Source organism: Silurus meridionalis, chromosome 5 (assembly GCF_014805685.1).
Source record: "Silurus meridionalis isolate SWU-2019-XX chromosome 5, ASM1480568v1, whole genome shotgun sequence".
Lineage (NCBI taxonomy): Eukaryota > Metazoa > Chordata > Actinopteri > Siluriformes > Siluridae > Silurus > Silurus meridionalis.
Window position 1 is genome coordinate 23,757,415 of NC_060888.1, and position 20,010 is coordinate 23,777,424.

Consider the following 20,010-nt stretch of genomic DNA (forward strand, 5'->3'; position numbering starts at 1 on the left):
GATAGTTAAGATGTGACCGGATATTACTAAAAAACTAAATTTTTGGAGAGAAGTGTAACGCTGGAGGTTTCGTTTAGAGATCTGATCAAACTGAAGACTCTTTTGATATATGAAGGATGCAGTACTATTCTATAGGTACTATAAACATGAGATTGGCCGAAACTGTGTTTGTTACGTCCACTTTATTATTCTATTTTGTCTACACCCTTGAAAAGAAAAAGACAACTGACACAACAATGTGTGTTTTTGCACTCAGGACATTTGATCAAATGTCTGACTTTATAAAAAGCCCTATAACGACATTAAGTCTACCGTCTAAGAAAGAACATGGGATTTCTACCTGACCTGCTAAAAAGAGGGATATTGAAACACTGGGACGACACTCGGAACCTCTTGACATTAAAGCTCACACCGAAGGGCAGCGCAGAGTTTAATTGTTCTGCGCCGTGGCCCTTAGTATGTGTCGGCCGCACTCGCCAGACTGGATTAGAAAACGGACACTAATTTTCACACCAATACTCAGGGCCTGACATCTTCCAATGCTTGAGCACACACACTGATTGAAACTGAAGTTGCGCTGAACACACAGAGATAAAACTGATTTAGCTAAGCCATAATCTCACGTTTGGCAGCTGCTGAGACTGCAAAGGAGGCATAAGCTGAGAGAAAAATCTCCTTTCAAACAGAGGACCAAGAGGAGAAAAACCCCGAATGAGGGGACAGAACGAGAGAAAAGGCGGCAAAGACTTTGGGCAGAAAACTTGCAGCTCTCCTTCTGAAGTTCTAAAGGAAGAATTCATTAAGAGGAAATGTATTCCTCTCGCTCTAGGCCTGGTACGCTGTGCTGCTTAAAAGTGGGATCGTTAGCATAATAATCTGTTTCATCACTTCAATGATCAAGGCACAGAAATCCAAGCGATGGACAGGAGAAAACGCGTCCCGAACTCTCAGTGAAGAAGTTTCCGGGTTTGAAGGTAAAGTAGTCAAAGTTGGGGTCAGGAGTTATAGTCCTGGAGGGCCATGTCTTTTAAACCTGGAAATGAAGGATATAGAGAGTGATGTTGTAAAAAAATAAGTTTTCCATATATACAGAGACTCTGTAGTGGTCTCTGTGGTGCACCAGGGCTTCGCTGACATCCAACTATCTAGGTCTGTCACCTAACAGCTATTTTCAGTGTATTGTGAAAGTTAAAGTATTTCAAACTGAATTATATAAACAAGAATGCTAAAATTCTGTAGATGGTGTTGATAAAAAAAACAGTCTCGTTTCATTTATTCTACTACATTTTAATTTCACATTCTGCTTTTTTATTTATTTCGAGTAGCTCTCAGCTCTTGTCCATTCTAGTGCACATTTCCAATGTTAATTAAAAACAATAAATTAGTAATGAGCATCTCTGCCTCATGTTTTGCCCTCTAGGCTCTTTAATAAAGTAGAATTTTATTATTTATTGGATACATTTCGATTTTATTTTAATGGTCTCTGACCCAAGACTGTAAAAGTTGCCTCCTGTTTATGTCCCTAGAATGAAGGACTTTGTGGATGACATCATGTCCAGAAATTGTCTATGATCCTACCTCGTCCCTGCTCAGGATAAAGTACGTAGTAAACATAATTCAATGAATGATTTATTCTCAGTAAATGAATAAGTAAATGTATTATTGACATTCTCTTACTCTAGTGTCCAAAAAAAAAATATCCAAAAAAGGCAGGAAAAAGAACTGGCAATAGGTTTCACTATGATTGGCCTTTTCTGAATAATGAATAATACATGAGGTCGAGTTTTTCTTTGCCAGCAGTTAAATGTGTAATTTCATTTCTACTTACATGAATAAATGATGTATAAGATAGATTCTTTATAAATTAGCCACCAGGATGCGAAAGACTTTTCATATCTTTTAGATGGTATTTTATATAAGTAGCCAATCCAGAAACACTAATTTCCTTTCATTTATATTCACTAGCATTCATCATGTTCTGGTCTTTAAATCATCACCCTTTTCAACGTAGTGATCATTATGTGGGGGGACATTTTTTTTTACGATATTATGTGGTCCAGCATTTGATTTAATGGAGATATTGAAAGCGAATCTGATGAAATAAACTATCGTGGTGTCTCATATCACCATATCACAGTTTAATTATAATGAGATTATAATGACATTATTTGATTAGATCACATTCGTTTTTTTTGTTGTTTTTTTTTGCCAAATGGCATTTGCTAATTTCTCATTTTTCTTGTTTTCATCACCAGATCCGCACATTTAGGTTGTTATTGAGTAGCATAACCTTTAAAAATCTTCAGTCATTAGTTTTCGTCTGTCTTTATGCTAAAATATGTAAATTGGATGAATGTAGGGAACAAATCTCAGCCAGGGACCAAACGCTCTGCTAAAGGGGACATTTTGCCCACGATTATTTTTTTTTCTAAACAAGAGAAAAAAGAAAAGAATCAAGTCTCGGCTTTCCAGTGTAGGTTGTAGTGACACTTTTTATGGTTTGCTGCTGCAATTAAAAATTCAATGTGAATTCAATTGTGACCCGCATTTGATGTTGACCTTTTAACGTGCAGCCGCTGAGATAAACTGGGAGTATGAGATCTTCTAATAGGCATCTCCTTTTGTGCAAACACAGAGGAAAATTATGGTTGTCTTACTTTATAAGCATTTAAAATAACGTATGGCCACTCCAACCTCCTGGATAGCATCGTTTATACGCAGCTACACAAAACCGTACAGAAAATCGAACCTACAACCAAGTAATCTGACTTTCTGAAGATGTTATGGGGTTCGCACTTTGAATTCTTCAATTAATTAAGGGAGAATCCTTATTGCAACTGAATAATTGTTAGTAAATGAATTATTATTAATATTATTAATAATAAAAATATATACTATTTAGGCTTTCTAAATAGAAAAAAATACTGAATAATTGATAACACAAAAATCATTAAAATAGTTTTTTATTTATTTATTTATATATTTATTTATTTTTGGGGAACAAATCATTATTGCATCAAATGTAAAATGACACCATGAAACTTTTGAACAATTAATTAATAAGTTATAAAATATATATTTTTTAAATGCGAATAGAAAAGCACATATAGATTAAACATGTTGTCATAAAGTGACGATAAACCCACCAAGTAACTCTTCAACCCCCCAAAAAGGGGTATGAGTGGAAAAACAGTAATTCTGCAATACATTGCTATTACTGTTTGTGCTAAAAAACAACAATGTTCATTCCTTGCAGCAAAATAAAGCTCCAACTGGTGATATGCAGGGTCTGATTTACTTCTTGGAAATACTGCCCCCAGTGTCCAGTTCTTGCCATGATATTTAAAGACATAAAGAGAGCATACTGTAAATGACCATAGTCCTGAAGATAAGCTCAATGCTAATTGTTTTAAAAAGCCTTTTTAAGGCTGACTGCATGACAGTGGCCAATTTGGGTGAGAACTCGAGTGTGACGGGAAACTTTTTGAAAAATTTTGTGCCAATAATTAAAAATGTACGTCACGCATAAATGCACCCAAACTTTGCTTGGGTAGGCCTTATGGTTTTTGAGGAACAGATATTTGTACTTAATCCTGTCCCCTCTAAACCTTTGCATCCATCCTCAGAACCTTGTACTAAACATGTACCTCCAGTTGGGGTCAAATCCTAATAAATTATAACGATTTTGGCAAAAAAACAAACAAAAAAAACGCCCCCACCAATTTCATGATGACAATAGCTTAATATTAACACAATCGAATTCTTGCTGAAAGACGAATGCTTAATGGTGGCCATTTTATTTTATTTTTTATTAAGTCATCATCAAAAATGCATGTTATCATCAAAAATCCACAACGTTTAACTGACTTCAGCTTTATCTTCCATATATGGCCACACCCCAAATTTCCCCAAATCTGTGTAATCTATGCATGTGAATCTAAATAGCACTCTTAACTTGGCTCATGACATAAACATGTGAAAATATACCAAATCCTGGAAAGATGAAAAGAACAAAAAGTGGTTGCAGTTAAATGGTTTTTCTGAATTTGGATCGTCAGAACCTGGTGAATCGAGGGAGTATTACAGCTGAGTGAATTGTATGTCTTTAGGACATGAAAAAGCAGGAGGGAAAAGAAAAACCACACACACAAAAGTCAGACAGACGGACAGACAGACAGACAGACAGACAGACAGACAGACAGACAGATAGATAGATAGATAGATAGATAGATAGATAGATAGATAGATAGATAGATAGATAGATAGATAGATGGTTCTATATTACAGTTGGGGTTCTTTGCTACAGTGTGGTTCTATATTACAGTTGGGTTCTTTACTACAGTGTGGTTCTATATTACAGTAGGGGTTCTTTGTTAAAGTGTGGTTCTATATTACAGTTGGGGTTCTTTACCACAGTATGGTTCTATATTACAGTTGGGGTTCTTTACTACAGTATGGTTCTATATTACAGTAGGGGTTCTGTGTTACAGTGTGGTTCTATATTACAGTAGGGTTCTTTACTACAGTATGGTTCTATATTACAGTAGGGGTTCTGTGTTACAGTGTGGTTCTATATTACAGTTGGGGTTCTTTTCTACAGTATGGTTCTATATTACAGTAGGGGTTCTTTGTTACAGTATGGTTCTATATTACAGTAGGGGTTCTGTGTTACAGTGTGGTTCTATATTACAGTTGGGGTTCTTTACTACAGTATGGTTCTATATTACAGTTGGGGTTCTTTACTACAGTATGGTTCTATATTACAGTAGGGGTTCTGTGTTACAGTGTGGTTCTATATTACAGTAGGGGTTCTTTGTTACAGTGTGGTTCTATATTACAGTAGGGGTTCTTTGTTACAGTGTGGTTCTATATTACAGTAGGGGTTCTTTGTTACAGTGTGGTTCTATATTACAGTAGGGTTTCTTTGTTAAAGTGTGGTTCTATATTACAGTAGGGGTTCTTTACTACAGTATGGTTCTATATTACAGTAGGGGTTCTGTGTTACAGTGTGGTTCTATATTACAGTAGGGGTTCTTTGTTAAAGTATGGTTCTATATTACAGTAGGGTTCTTTACTACAGTGTGGTTCTATATTACAGTAGGGGTTCTTTGTTAAAGTGTGGTTCTATATTACAGTAGGGTTCTTTACTACAGTATGGTTCTATATTACAGTAGGGGTTCTTTGTTACAGTATGGTTCTATATTACAGTAGGGGTTCTTTGTTACAGTGTGGTTCTATATTACAGTAGGGGTTCTTTACTACAGTGTGGTTCTATATTACAGTTGGGGTTCTTTACTACAGTATGGTTCTATATTACAGTAGGGGTTCTGTGTTACAGTGTGGTTCTATATTACAGTAGGGGTTCTTTACTACAGTATGGTTCTATATTACAGTAGGGGTTCTGTGTTACAGTGTGGTTCTATATTACAGTTGGGGTTCTTTACTACAGTATGGTTCTATATTACAGTTGGGGTTCTTTACTACAGTATGGTTCTATATTACAGTAGGGGTTCTGTGTTACAGTGTGGTTCTATATTACAGTTGGGGTTCTTTACTACAGTATGGTTCTATATTACAGTTGGGGTTCTTTACTACAGTATGGTTCTATATTACAGTAGGGGTTCTGTGTTACAGTGTGGTTCTATATTACAGTAGGGGTTCTTTGTTACAGTGTGGTTCTATATTACAGTAGGGGTTCTTTGTTACAGTGTGGTTCTATATTACAGTAGGGGTTCTTTGTTACAGTGTGGTTCTATATTACAGTAGGGTTCTTTGTTAAAGTGTGGTTCTATATTACAGTAGGGTTCTTTACTACAGTATGGTTCTATATTACAGTAGGGGTTCTGTGTTACAGTGTGGTTCTATATTACAGTAGGGTTCTTTACTACAGTGTGGTTCTATATTACAGTAGGGTTCTTTACTACAGTATGGTTCTATATTACAGTAGGGTTCTTTGTTACAGTATGGTTCTATATTACAGTAGGGGTTCTTTGTTACAGTGTGGTTCTATATTACAGTAGGGGTTCTTTACTACAGTATGGTTCTATATTACAGTTGGGGTTCTTTACTACAGTATGGTTCTATATTACAGTAGGGGTTCTGTGTTACAGTGTGGTTCTATATTACAGTAGGGTTCTTTACTACAGTATGGTTCTATATTACAGTAGGGGTTCTGTGTTACAGTGTGGTTCTATATTACAGTTGGGGTTCTTTACTACAGTATGGTTCTATATTACAGTTGGGGTTCTTTACTACAGTATGGTTCTATATTACAGTAGGGGTTCTGTGTTACAGTGTGGTTCTATATTACAGTTGGGGTTCTTTACAGTATGGTTCTATATTACAGTTGGGGTTCTTTACTACAGTATGGTTCTATATTACAGTAGGGGTTCTGTGTTACAGTGTGGTTCTATATTACAGTAGGGGTTCTTTGTTACAGTGTGGTTCTATATTACAGTAGGGGTTCTTTGTTACAGTGTGGTTCTATATTACAGTAGGGGTTCTTTGTTACAGTGTGGTTCTATATTACAGTAGGGTTCTTTGTTAAAGTGTGGTTCTATATTACAGTAGGGGTTCTTTACTACAGTATGGTTCTATATTACAGTAGGGGTTCTGTGTTACAGTGTGGTTCTATATTACAGTAGGGTTCTTTACTACAGTGTGGTTCTATATTACAGTAGGGTTCTTTACTACAGTATGGTTCTATATTACAGTAGGGGTTCTTTGTTACAGTATGGTTCTATATTACAGTAGGGGTTCTTTGTTACAGTGTGGTTCTATATTACAGTAGGGTTCTTTACTACAGTATGGTTCTATATTACAGTTGGGGTTCTTTACTACAGTATGGTTCTATATTACAGTAGGGGTTCTGTGTTACAGTGTGGTTCTATATTACAGTAGGGTTCTTTACTACAGTATGGTTCTATATTACAGTAGGGGTTCTGTGTTACAGTGTGGTTCTATATTACAGTAGGGTTCTTTACTACAGTATGGTTCTATATTACAGTAGGGGTTCTTTACTACAATATTGTACTTTGTTACAGTAGGGTTCTAGCACCTTGGGTTCTTGGACCCCTTCAATCAAATCTCTCCTGAGCTTCACCTGTACCTCAGACTCACTTAAGCTTTCCTTTACTCATTCATGCTGAAAAGGACATGAAATAGTTTTGGGGGTTAGTACTGGAATGGCGGATTGTCCCGACTCATAGACAATGAAAAGTTGTCTCCTGTCCTTTTTTTCTTCTCTGTCTCACCTGTCCTATGACTTACTCGATAGTGGGGGATTGGGAGGAGCCTGTAAGTGTCATTAGAGAGAGAGGGAGGGAGGAACGGGGGGGGCAGGTTGGGGTGGTCTTTTTTTTGCACGGACGGGGAGCTCGCGCACGCAGCTGCGGTCCCACGCGCCTCACTCCAGCACGCACTCGGCGCCCACAGTGTCGCTCGGTCCGGCACGCGCGCGCTCCAGTCTCCTCCGTTCTCTTTCGCCGCGCGCGCGAGCACAAATCAAGCATTTGAGGCTTGAAGACACACCGAGAGACAGAGAGCGCGCGATGAATATAATGATTTTTATTTAACTATTTTGATTGCACCATTCTGGAGAAATAAATGCATGGCATCATCGGGACGTGAGCCGTCAAGACGGATTGCAGCTTGATTTCTTTTTATTGCATATGGACAAATCTTTCGTATCTCTACAACCGGCTATAAGGACACAGCCGAGACGTGGAGAGATTGACCGCGAGCGTCATATTTGAGCCCCTCATCTATCTTCATCCTCGTGCAACTCTGAAAGGCAGGTAAAACAAATGCAAAGCCTTTATTCCGATGCCGAATCTCCATTCCAACCTCCACCGCGGTGCGTGGATCACTTCCGATCCCGTCTTTCTCGCCTGCTTTAGGGGCTTGAGTGCACTACTCAGGGTGCAGAACGCTGTTCATCCATACCCCCGTGCAGTGCACTTATCCAGGCAGCACGCATCCGAATGAGATCCGACCTCTGGTTTATTGCGTTTTTCTAAAGCCTAATTTCTTTTATTGCGTTAGAAAATAAGATGCAAACCATAAAATAGGACTATTAACTAATATTAATATGTATAAGTGTTTTTTCTTATTTAGTTATATATATGTGCATGTATACATACAGCATCTATTATGCGTTATAAAACCTCTCCACAGGTGCTTCACGTCATTGAAGAAAACTGGGAGTTTTAATTGTCGGGGAAAAGCATGCATGGTGTTTTCTAGAACTGGTGCAGTTTTGCTCCTGAATAGGTTATGTCTCATGTGCGGCTATTTTCTGAGTGTTTTCTAAATGCGTGCACAATGTGTGTGTGTGTGTGTGTGTAACATCCAGCTGGGATCATACACTGAGGGTTTATGGCAACTCATTTTTTTAAGTAGGCTAGGCAAGTCTAATTAATCTTTCCTTGCATGTTAGTGGGACACATCCACAGCTCAGGCCCTAGTGTTGAATTCATTCTATGTTAAATTAATACCTGTGGTGTAAAAAAACACTTTAATAGTTGTCGTTCTTGAAACAATCTATAGGAACATCATAATAATATCGGAATAATCGTAGACTAATTATGAGTGTAAGAATATACAATGTATGGTAAATTGAGTCGTGTGCAAAATCAATTCAAACCTGACAGATGTGATTTTACTTCCTGTATTACACTGGTCTTATTTATCTTTTTCCGTTTTGCCCATTTTAGCCTTCCCCCCCTTCGCCGATGGGCTCCGTCTCAGACTGCATTGTCTAAATGAAGTTCCCCCGCCATGCAATGTTCCTGGAAGGCTGTGATTCTGCTCGGCCTGGCGTCCATCGCCATCCAGTACACAGCGATCAGGACATTTACGTCCGAGCCCTTTCAGATCTGCCCTGTGCCGAGCTCAATGAACTGCAGCCTGTCTCAGGAAGTGGAGCCGTTCGATCGCTTTTGTGACGACTTCCCTTCTTACTTCTCGTACAACGGCTCCAGAGTGAAGACTCACATCCTTATTCTGGCCACGACGCGCAGCGGCTCGTCGTTCGCCGGCCAGCTCTTCAACCAGCATTCGGACGTGTTCTATTTATTCGAGCCGCTCTATCACGTCCAGAATGCCCTGCTTCCTCACCTCACGCACAGCAGGTACACTGCGGATCGCAGGGTGATGCTCGGAGCGAGCCGTGACCTTCTGCGCAGCTTATACCACTGCGACCTTTACTTTTTGGAAAGCTACATTAAACCTCTGCCTGCAAATCACACCACAGATAAGCTTTTTCGGCGCGGAGCGAGCCGGGCGCTCTGTTTACCGCCTGTCTGCGACGCCTTCAACGTCAACGAGGCGAATATAGACGAGGGCGAGTGCGTGAGGAAGTGCACACTCCTTAACCTGACCCTGGCGGCCGAGTCTTGTCGAGAAAGGCGCCACGTGGCGATCAAGACGGTGCGGATCCCAGAAATTGGTGATCTCCGCGCTCTTGTAGAGGATCCCCGGCTTAACCTGAAGGTTGTCCAGCTGGTTAGGGACCCACGAGGCATCTTGGCATCAAGGATCGAGACTTTCCGAGACACCTATCGCCTGTGGAGGATCTGGAGGGCCACAGGGCGCAAACCATACAACCTCGACTTGAGCCAGATCACGACAGTATGCGACGACGTCTTGCGTTCTATCAGTACGGGCTCGGAGCATCCGGCGTGGCTCCGCGGTCGCTACATGCTAGTGCGTTATGAAGATTTAGCGCGCCAGCCCCTCCAAAAGACCCGTGAGATCTACGACTTCCTTGGATTGCCCATGGAGAAAGGGGTGGAGGAATGGATTCGGAACAACACACGAGGAAGCAACGAGGGCTTGGCGAAACATAAATACGGCACTCTGAGGGACTCGGCTGCCAACGCAGAGAGCTGGAGGCTCAAACTCTCGCACGACATCGTCGATTACACGCAGACGGTGTGTCAGCAGGTTTTAGAGGAGCTTGGCTACAGAGCTGCGAACTCGCCCGAGGAGCTCAAGAACTTGTCCCTTTCACTGATTGAGGACAAGACCTTTGCACCCTTTTTGTAGCGAGCGATCAGGCCGTACAACTATTTTTCTACACTACAGCTGTTGCCTTAATCCGACATGTTTTGCACTAAGAACTTGGGAAATGGCTCCAACTCACCCAAACAGCACAAGAACAAACCAACCAACCAAAATATTCACTTCAGCCTGGAGCAGACTTGAGGATGAGAATGAATGATGTATTCCTGTATTCCAACCCATTGCTTTTGATAAAGGTGGATGTTTGTGGTGGAGAAAATCCGCAATACATCCGTGTGCTAAATAGAAGTCTGAAATGGTAACACCATGCAATAAACCTGTGAATGTCGCAGTCTCATTTTCTCAGCGTTTCTCAATTACTGCGGTCTGAAATTTTAACGCCCAAGTACTTCGCTTTATCATATAGTTTTCACTTTTTCTCTCTCCCCAGAATGCATTAACCTTTCATTCAGCAGCATTAATGCGCAGTAGGCATTTTATGGAAATAATACCCCCCCACCCCATTTTCAGTTACCTTGCGTCAGGAGGATTACCGATTCCAGTATGAATATTTACACAACGCTGATGTAAACAGTTGAGTATCAGTGTAGATCTCGAAAGGATCAAATGCAAATACAAGACTTGTAGATCTCGCACTTTTGGAGTCTAGAAAATTTTTAAGGCAAAACGAAAAAGAAGAAAACTCCCCCAAACTGTAATGAGAGGGATCATTAGCACCTTTCTTGATAAATAGGCCTGAATTTTAGCTTACCTTTTTCTCTTGTCCACATGGGTTAATCCAGGTTCTCTGGTTACTTTCCACCTCCTAAAATAACATGCAGATATGTACTGTAGATTGGCCACTTTGAATCAAAATCAGAGTCTGGTGTAATGCAGTGGGCAGCCGTGTGAATCTGGATCCACTACGACCATAAGCTGGATATAGTCTTCAGAACATCTCATGCTATATGTAAGGCTACAGTGCTGTCACAGATGTCTGATAAGGTTTCCAATGTGTCTGCCTGGGGGCCAAATTTGGCCTGTGGTGACTTCTGATGTGGCACAGATCTTCATTCTTTTATTTATTATAACATTTAATTTAACATTTTTATAAAAAAAATGTAATCTGCAAAAATGTAAATTGAGATGAACGTGAAGAATATAAGTGTGATTGGGACACACAGCTTGGAAAAACCTTTAAAAAATAAGGACTGGCTTCATATCTTTAATTAGAGGTCACTGTTATTACAGGCATATGGCTGTATGCTTATAGCTTGAACAGCTCCATTAGGCATTGAACTCAACTATAAATGAGAGACTTTTCTCTGTTTCATTGTATTATAAGTTTCACCGAATTGGAAGATTTTGTGAAATCTATCCATCTTTCTCAGTATTATGAAATCAAAAACAAGGGAAACCATTGCAATGTTTATTTTAATATATAAGAATGATCCTCGATTAGAGGTGATTTGCCAAAATTAAACTTGATAGGGGGACATGGGCTGAAAGTAATAGCTAGCAATGCTGCATTAAACCAAATTATTATAAATACAGAGAGAGAGAGAGAGAGAGAGAGAAAGGTCAACCGATTCATGGCTTTGCCGATTATTTGGCACAGGTAATTGGTTGCTTGAATTATCGGCAAAAATACATACCAATAGTTTTTCCGGGGTGCGCTATACAGTGCGAGAGCGGCCTCTAAAGGCGAATCATTGATGCCATGTGCTGTTTATTTAATGTCTTTTTTACATTTTTTTAAAAATTCATTTTGGATATAGTTTTTGTTTTCAACATTTTTGTTTCAGTTTGAATGCGTCTTTTATTTTCTTCAATATTTATTAATATAATTAGTATATTTATATTTCATTTTCATGATTCAGTAGTTTTTTATTTATTTATTTATACGATTTATATATTTTATCTATGCGATCCAACATAACTATCGGTCGACCTCCAATATTATATTATATTTATAAATGTTATAAAATTAAAGTTGCCATGGTTTAATTTATTTACGATTTTATAATGAGAAATTAATACATAAATGAACAAATAATATAAAATAATACTCTATAATCTGCTCAACTAATTTAACTTTGTTTTTAAGTTTCTATATTTAAAACATTATGCTTTTTGTTTTTCAAAATTAAATTTATAGTTCAATGGAGTTAAATACCTAATAAAATCACATGCTTGTAAGAATAGTTACCTCTAATAAAACATAAATCCGGCCCTCATTTTTTCAAATGTTTTTCCAAATTGTGCAGCAGCTGATTACTGACAAACTCAAAATATCATGTAGCTGAAAGTCAGTTTGCTTCTTAGTTTACACTGAAGTTCTTCAGATTGAAAGTCTGCTCAAAGAGGGAGGTCCAGACAGTTTATGGCAGCTTCAAAATAAAAAGGAAAAGTTGAGTCAGTTGCCTTTTTATTCCTCTTTCTTATGTGACATGATGGGCCAAATCAAATGTCACCATTGGCAATTTTTTCTCCCTGGTGTGGGCATTTCTGTACTAAGTGAGGTTTGTGGACACCTGAGGATGCCTGAATTGTAGGCATGAGGTCTGTGCTTGTTTTAATAAAATTTGCATAAGGTTTAATCTGAATCTAATTACCTCAAACAAGTGATCATATAATAATAATAAAAAGTTTCCTGAAATATTCACAAATAAAATGCTCTGTGGCATCAACAAATAGTCAGATCATTATTACACGTTCAAATCACAAACCTTACACTGATCAGGCATAACATTAAAACAAGATTCTGAGTGGTGAAGTGAATAACAAATTTTCCCCATCATGGCAGCTGTTGGTGTGTAGGATATATTAGGCAGCAAGTGAACATTTTGTTTTCAAAGTTGGCGTGTTAGAAGCAGGAAAAATGCGTAAGGATTTGAGTGCGTTTGACGTGGGCCAAATTGTGATGTCTAGACGACTGGGTCAGAGCATCTCCAAAACTGCAGCTCTTGTGGGATGTTCCTGGTCTGCAGTGGTCAGTATCTATCAAAATTGCTCTAAGGAAGGAACAGTGGTGAACCGACGACAGGGTCATGGGCGGCCGAGGCTCATTGATGCACGTGGGGAGCGAAGGTTGATCCGTGTGGTCGGATCCAATAGACGAGCTCCTCTAGATCAGAATGCTGAAGAAGTTAATGCTGTTAAGGCCCAAATGGTCAGGACTGTTTTGGCAGTAAAAGGGGGACCAACACAATATTAGGCAGGTGGTCATAATGTTATGCCTGATCGGTGTATGTTTAAAAATAAAAGCAAATCTGTTTCAGTTGGATTAAAGTTAAAGAGCTGATGAAGGTTTAAGAATTCCTTCTCACCAAAATAACACCGAAACATACCCTATTTATATACAGTGTCATTTCTTTCACATTTCTCATTTTTCTTTTACAATTGCAAAACTGTATGAGCAAATAATACAAACGAACAAATAAACAAGCAACAGAAATGTCCTTAAAATACAGAATTGCTTTAATTGTAGAATACAGCATCAATTTAGCAAAAATAGTTCTATAATAGACAAAAAAACTACTTTCCTATAGTTCAGTTTCGAGTACCAGGGCCCCCGAAACAACGGGGTCTCTCAGTGAAATGGGAAATGGATAAATAAAGATGAGAAGACAGCACGGCGAAGCATGCAGCGCAGTCATTAGAAGCTAACTGCGATGAATAAGGGTATGGAAAGACACAACAGAGGAGAAACTAGAAAAAAGTTGTATGTAAACTACAATGGATAGGGAAAAAAAAAAACTGGGCAGGTACTGGATTTGTGGCTGAAATTTCCTAACCTTCACGACAGGACAATTTCCATACAGTATACTGTACCCACATCTCATTCCACATGATCTACCTGATTACTGTTCCAGTTCAATGCATTATGGGGATCCAAGCTTACAGCTAATCGACTAAGAATCCCAAAATAAACTGCCCAAAAAGTGAGCGACAACCCAAGTAAATGTGACCTCGTGGTCTCGTGTAAACCTGGCAGATTAAATCAAACGTAACACAAAATTCAACACAGCATTATTAATAGGTAGAGATACACATATGCAGAACAGAAAGGATTCTCTTGCTTAAATATAGTTGTTTTGTAAGGCGATATGATACTGAGCTCATTTCCTGTCAGAAATAAAGGCATGTGAATGCAATGGGGATTTCATTTATGAATTGCAACCCAAAACTAAATCTGTAAGCTTCGGGCTCTCGTTGCACGTTGACGATTTATTCTTCTTACGGTTGGCGCTTTTATCCTTACAAATAAGGCCAGATGCAATTAAGGTTGGGTTAAGGGCCTTGCTCAGGGGCCCAGCAGTAGTAGTTTAGTCTTTAGGTTGTATATCTCTCTTTACAGATAAGTATTTGGCCTGCGGTTTCGATAGATCTCAGTTTACGGCCCCCCAAAAGACAAGGGAGAAAAAGTACAAAAATCATCAAGTCCATCAGACGAGTGATACTCTATACGGACAAAAGAATTGGGACACTTGACTTTTCCTGCCATGTAAAGGTTCTTCCTCAAACTTTTGGATGTGTTGGACACACAGTCTTTGGATGTGGCAGTATTAAACGTTTTCTTCACTTGAACTAGGAGATCCAAACCTAGGAGACCTAAACCTGCATGCTAATGCACCAGTGCTCAAAGCAAGATCCATTAGGAAACAGTTTGCATCGTTTGGAATGGAAAATCTTGAGTGGTCAGCTATAGAGCTCCAACCGTATTGAAAACCTCTGGAATGAATTTGAACACCCCAGGCCTCCTCACCTCACCCTACATCAGTATCTGACTTTGCTTCATTTACAGTATTTGGCAGAAGCCCTTACGCAGAGTGACTTAAAATCTCATTTCACACAAATGAGCAAGCTTAGTGGTAATGGGATTTGACCTTACAACTTTCTGATCAGAAGTCCAACAACTTAACCACCAAGCACCCTTTTTTTTTACTAACACCCTTGTGGCTGAATGAGCACAAATCTCCACAAGCACACTCCAAACTCTAGTGGAGCGTTGTCCCAGAAGAGTGGACGAAAAATGGGGATAAATGTGCAGATTGATGTCCAAAAAAACAGCACAGGAATCTTATGGCCTAGGCGTCTACGAACTTTTGTCCATATAATGCAGTTCTTCGCCAACGACCGAGTAAACCAAGACTCAAAACTGGCAACTGACATGCATTAATACAGACTGTGGAGAATAAAAGTGTGATGTTTTTTGCTCGACAAAGTGTCTAAACATGAGGTGACTACGTTACCCTGTACTCTGTTCACTCACATTTCCCTCGTAGTCAATATTTTGGAAATTTTCCAGCATCTGTCCGAGCTAATTAATATTCCAGTCAGATGTACCTATAGTATAAGATCTCAGTTGAAACGCATTGTGTAAGCGTGGGCTCTGGACGTGTAAACAGCCACTCGTAAATGTACCGTTGTGACTCCTGACTGCAACGCGGAACACTGAAAAGACATTTGGATTTGTTATTGTAATGAAAGGATTGTATCTGGTACACACTTGCGGAGTTAACTATAGATGTGCGAGGCATAACGCTTTTTCATATAACAGGAGAATATTATATAAATGGTATATCGTAAGGTCCTCACTCAATTTTTTTTTTTTATTGGCTAACTATCCCATGTAAGTGCTGCCCAACGAGAAAAAAAAATCAAGACGATTGTCGAGAATCAAATGTACTTTTAGTGTTAATGACTGATGAAAAGCGGCGAAATGACATCCCGCGTCTCCTTATTCATACATTCAGTGCAGATCTGACAGAGAAAATATCACTAGTTATTGTGTCACAACATTCAGTCAGACATGGACATTCGAGACGACGTCCATCCATCCATCCATCCATCCATCCATCCATCCATCCATCCATCCATCCATTTATCCATCCATCTACTTGTCAATCCATCTTTCTATACACTTAAATTCTTATCCATCCATCCATCCATCCATCCATAGTTTTACCCATCCACCAAATTCCAGCCACCTTCTCATTCCACCAATTATCCACCCACCCATCCATTTATCTATCAATCCATCTTTCCATTCCACCTTGCATCTATACATCCACACACCCAATCAACCATCAACCATCCATCCATCCATCCATCCAAATTTATGTCCATCCATCTTTCTATACACTTAAATTTTTATCCATCCATTTTTCCATCCATCCATCCATCCATCCATAGTTTTACCCATCCACCAAATTCCAAATTCCAGCCACATTCCCATTCAATTCCCATTCAAACCAACTGTCCACCCACCCACCCTTTTATCCATCAATCCAGTTTTCCATTCTGCCTTCCATCTATTTATCCACACACCCAATTTCTCGATCCATCCAACCATCCATTCATCCATTCATCCATGCATCCCTCATACCCAATTTCTTGTCTATTAAATATCATATCCAGGAGACCAGACCACAGTGCTATTTCCATGTACTTTTTTTTGCCTGCAGTGTGAAGATGAATAATTTTAGTGTCAATGAGTGAAAAAAGCATCTAAATGACATCCTGCGTCTCCTTATTCATTAATTCATTCATTGCAGATCTGACAGAAAAATATCCCATTTAAAAAAAAAAACCCACAGCATTTGTATCGTGCGGTTCAGGATTCTTAGGAAATGCCATTGTCGCGACATTCCTTCATTCAGACAATGACACGGACATTCGAGACGGCGAAAGTGGAACGGAAAGGATCAGCTAAGTGATTAATACACGGCCCCTGATCGAGATGCTTTTAAATCTTGGGATCTGTAATTGTGTGTGTGCCCTTCTAGTTTTCTTTTAGTAAATCATTATGAAACAATTTCACGAAAGAAAGAAAAAAGCGGGAAAAAAGGTAATACTTGATCTCACACTGATTGATCCTAACGTACAAATACGCCACATAGTATATTCACATTTGATCTTGTGGATTGTAAGTGTAACTTATAAGGGATCTGTTTTTTTTTTTTTTACCCCATAAAAAAAGTGTAAATAGAACAAACCTGTCCCTCAGCTAGAACACCAGCAAAGCAAAAACTAAACAAACAAAACAGACAAACAGAGGGAGAGCCCGATCATTAAACACGCACCAGCAGTAAATGCAGAAGTTGCCCTTTTTTGCCGCGTGTAGTGCTAACCGTGTTTGTCGAGGCACAAGAGGGCAACTTCGTCCAGAAATTTAATCTCGATCAGCATCATGTACTGTTTGGTAACGCTTAAACCCAACACGGTGACCTTACACCCGCTCAGACAGTAACGGAAACATCGGAGTGAGTGTGCACCCGCGCTAATCCGATTTGTCCTTCTTCTTCGTCGTGACTTTACTGGCCACGGCTGAGCCGACCGCCCCGACTCCGCCGGTTACCACGGAGACGCTGCCTTTGACCAATCCCACGCCGGCTGCTGGGACGCTCGTCACGGCCGTTTTGGTCAGCTCGAAGCTTTTGCTGCCCACCCAGGCCACTCCACCAAGGGTAGCGCCCACCGCTCCTTTGGTCAGGTTAAAGAGGCCGCCTGTCATTCTCCAGACCATGCCCCCTTCGTTCTTTGGATGGTCCTTGTCCAGATCTGCATAGAAGACCAGAAGGAAAGATTCAATCGGATGACTGGTGCTAAAGATTCGAGTCTGACATTTCATTATATGCTTCACAATTCATTTCACTAAATACATATGTTTATTTAATTACATTTTTATTTCATTAAAATCTTTACTTTGATTTCACACTGAGCAACTGCAACCCAACAATTACCCTATAGGATGAAATGTATTCTGATTGTAGTGCAGAAAAAAAAAGGAAAAGAAAAACGATGAAATAATACCAGATGTTCTTTTGCTGTCATGTCTCCAGGAGGTTACAGCTCTACCTCTGCCATGTTAATCTGTATTCTAAGTGACTCTCAGGACACGCCTCGTTCTCCGTAGTGTTGCGATACGGCGTATTGACGTAGCAGCGTTTCGCGAGGAGAAACCGATCTACATATAAAATATTGCTCACAAATTATTGGTCATTTTCTAAATAATGACTGTATAGCGCATCTCCTGATAATTACATCTAAATAAATCTTTGCTGATGCCCCGTTGTGAATCTTACCATCTTTAGTCCGTAATATAAAAATTCTATTCGTTAGAAAACAGTACTTTTTAGCTCCTCGATCATTCAACATCTCACAGTCTTCTACTACAATATCTATTCAATATCCTTATTCTGAGTCACAACATGTGAAGGTGTATGAAAAACAGCGTGTTTCCTGCAGAGCAGAGGTTAATTAGCTGGTGATGCTATAAGCTTGCCTGTCAAAATGACATTGAAATTTGCTCGCTGCCAAAATAAAAAGGTCCGCGTGACTTTGCAGCTCGCTCCCAGCCGTAAAAGTTCGGTATCCGCCGGTAATGAGGGAGAGAATGTAAAATTACCAGCCAGAAGTTTCCAGCTTGGTATTTGGGACTGGAGAAGAGAAGATTAAAAACTAAGCTGAAGGACAGAAGAGAAATGTCACAGTCTGCGTAAAACTGAGCCTGTAACACTACTGTGTGACTTTATTTTATTTTTATATTTTTTTTTTAAATCCAGACCCCAAAGTCTTACAAAACAGGAGATAATTATGCATCTTGGATTTCTATCAAAATGTCAATAAAATGCCAGTAATGACATTCAAGCACATATTTAATTCCCTGTTAAATTTAGAGTTAATTCCAAGCATCATCAAGCACGATCAAGAAGCCATTTTATACACAGAGTACCATTCAACATAAAAAAAATAGAACTGTGGATTCTTATGGCAGGCTTGTGGAAGTGAAGAACGCTTGCAGATCTGTGCTGATCCAATCAGAAAGCACAGAGTCGTATTGGGGAATCTTTTCTGCCAACTGCTGAGAGTTTAGAACAAATCCAGTGTGAGGCTGGACTTGGACAGCATTAATGTGGATGCTGACTAAAGCCCACTGTGGGACTAATGAGCAGCAGATGGACAATTAATATGCGATACATCATACATTATACTGCGATATGCAGCATTTATGGAATACAGAGTCTGAGGGTTTTGTTTGTATTCTGCATTTTTCTTACTTATTCATATGCTTTAACTAGTCTCATGGTGTTTGTGTCACCATGCATCCATCCAAATTCGTGTCTCTCCATCCATCCATCCATCCATCCATCCAAAGTAATGTCCATATATTTTTCCTTCTATCCATTCATCCATATAAATTTATATCTATCCATCCAGCGATTCATTCAAATTCATGTCCATCCACCTTTCCTTCCATCCATCCATCCATCCATCCATCCATCCAAATTCATGTCCATCCATCCATCCATCCATCCAAATTCATGTCCATCCATCCATCCATCCATCCATCCATCCATCAAATTCATGTCCATCCATCCATCAAATTCATGTCCATCCATCCATCCATCCATCCATCCATCCATCCATCCATCCATCCAAATTCATGTCCATCCATCCATCCATCCATCCATCCATCCAAATTCATGTCCATCCATCCATCCATCCATCCATCCATCTTCACGTCCATCTATTTTTTCCTCCATCCATGCATTCAAATTCATGTCCATCTATCCATTTAAATTCATTTTTATCCATCTTTCCATCCTGTCAAATTCTATTTATCTATCTATCCATCCATCCATCCATCCATCCATCCACCTATCCATCCATCCATCTTCATGTCCATCTATTTTTTCCTCCATCCATTTCAATTCATCTATGCATTAAAATGTATGTCCACCCATCCATTTAAATTAATGTTCACCCATCTTTCCATCCTGTCAAATTCTATTTATCCATCCATCCATCCATCCATCCATCCATCCATCCATCCTCCCTCATGTTCATCCATCTTTCAATCTATCTGAAATTTACCCATCCACCCATCCTCCAAATTTTTATCCATTGAGCTACCCATCTATTTATCCATCTTTCCATTCAACCTTCGATCTGTTCATCCATCCATCTCTCATATCCGGTAAACCTACAGACTACAGACAG

At 39.4% G+C, this 20,010-nt stretch overlaps 2 protein-coding genes across 4 annotated transcripts in view; one reads left to right on the plus strand and one right to left on the minus strand.

Annotated features, from left to right (window-relative positions):
- The first annotated feature begins 7,336 nt into the window (after nucleotides 1–7,336).
- On the plus strand, nucleotides 7,337–10,365 carry chst1 (carbohydrate (keratan sulfate Gal-6) sulfotransferase 1). 2 transcript variants are annotated; one of them, XM_046848804.1, is made up of 2 exons: nucleotides 7,337–7,796; nucleotides 8,715–10,365. In XM_046848804.1, the coding sequence occupies exon 2, from the start codon at nucleotides 8,779–8,781 to the stop codon at nucleotides 10,045–10,047; it is 1,269 nt and encodes a 422-aa protein (XP_046704760.1). In that variant the 5' UTR covers nucleotides 7,337–7,796; nucleotides 8,715–8,778; the 3' UTR covers nucleotides 10,048–10,365. The 2 variants fall into 2 exon arrangements, with proteins under 2 accessions (XP_046704760.1, XP_046704759.1); XM_046848803.1 differs by having other exon boundaries at nucleotides 7,337–7,792.
- Nucleotides 10,366–13,461: 3,096 nt separating this feature from the next.
- zgc:101566 (Transmembrane protein 263-B-like) overlaps nucleotides 13,462–20,010 on the minus strand; it is a 54,778-nt gene continuing 48,229 nt past the window's right edge. For both annotated transcript variants that reach the window (XM_046850040.1, XM_046850039.1), the window contains one exon: nucleotides 13,462–17,568. In XM_046850040.1, the coding sequence (XP_046705996.1) occupies nucleotides 17,288–17,568 (281 nt within the window). In that variant the 3' untranslated portion in view covers nucleotides 13,462–17,287. The remainder of the gene's footprint in view (nucleotides 17,569–20,010) is intronic.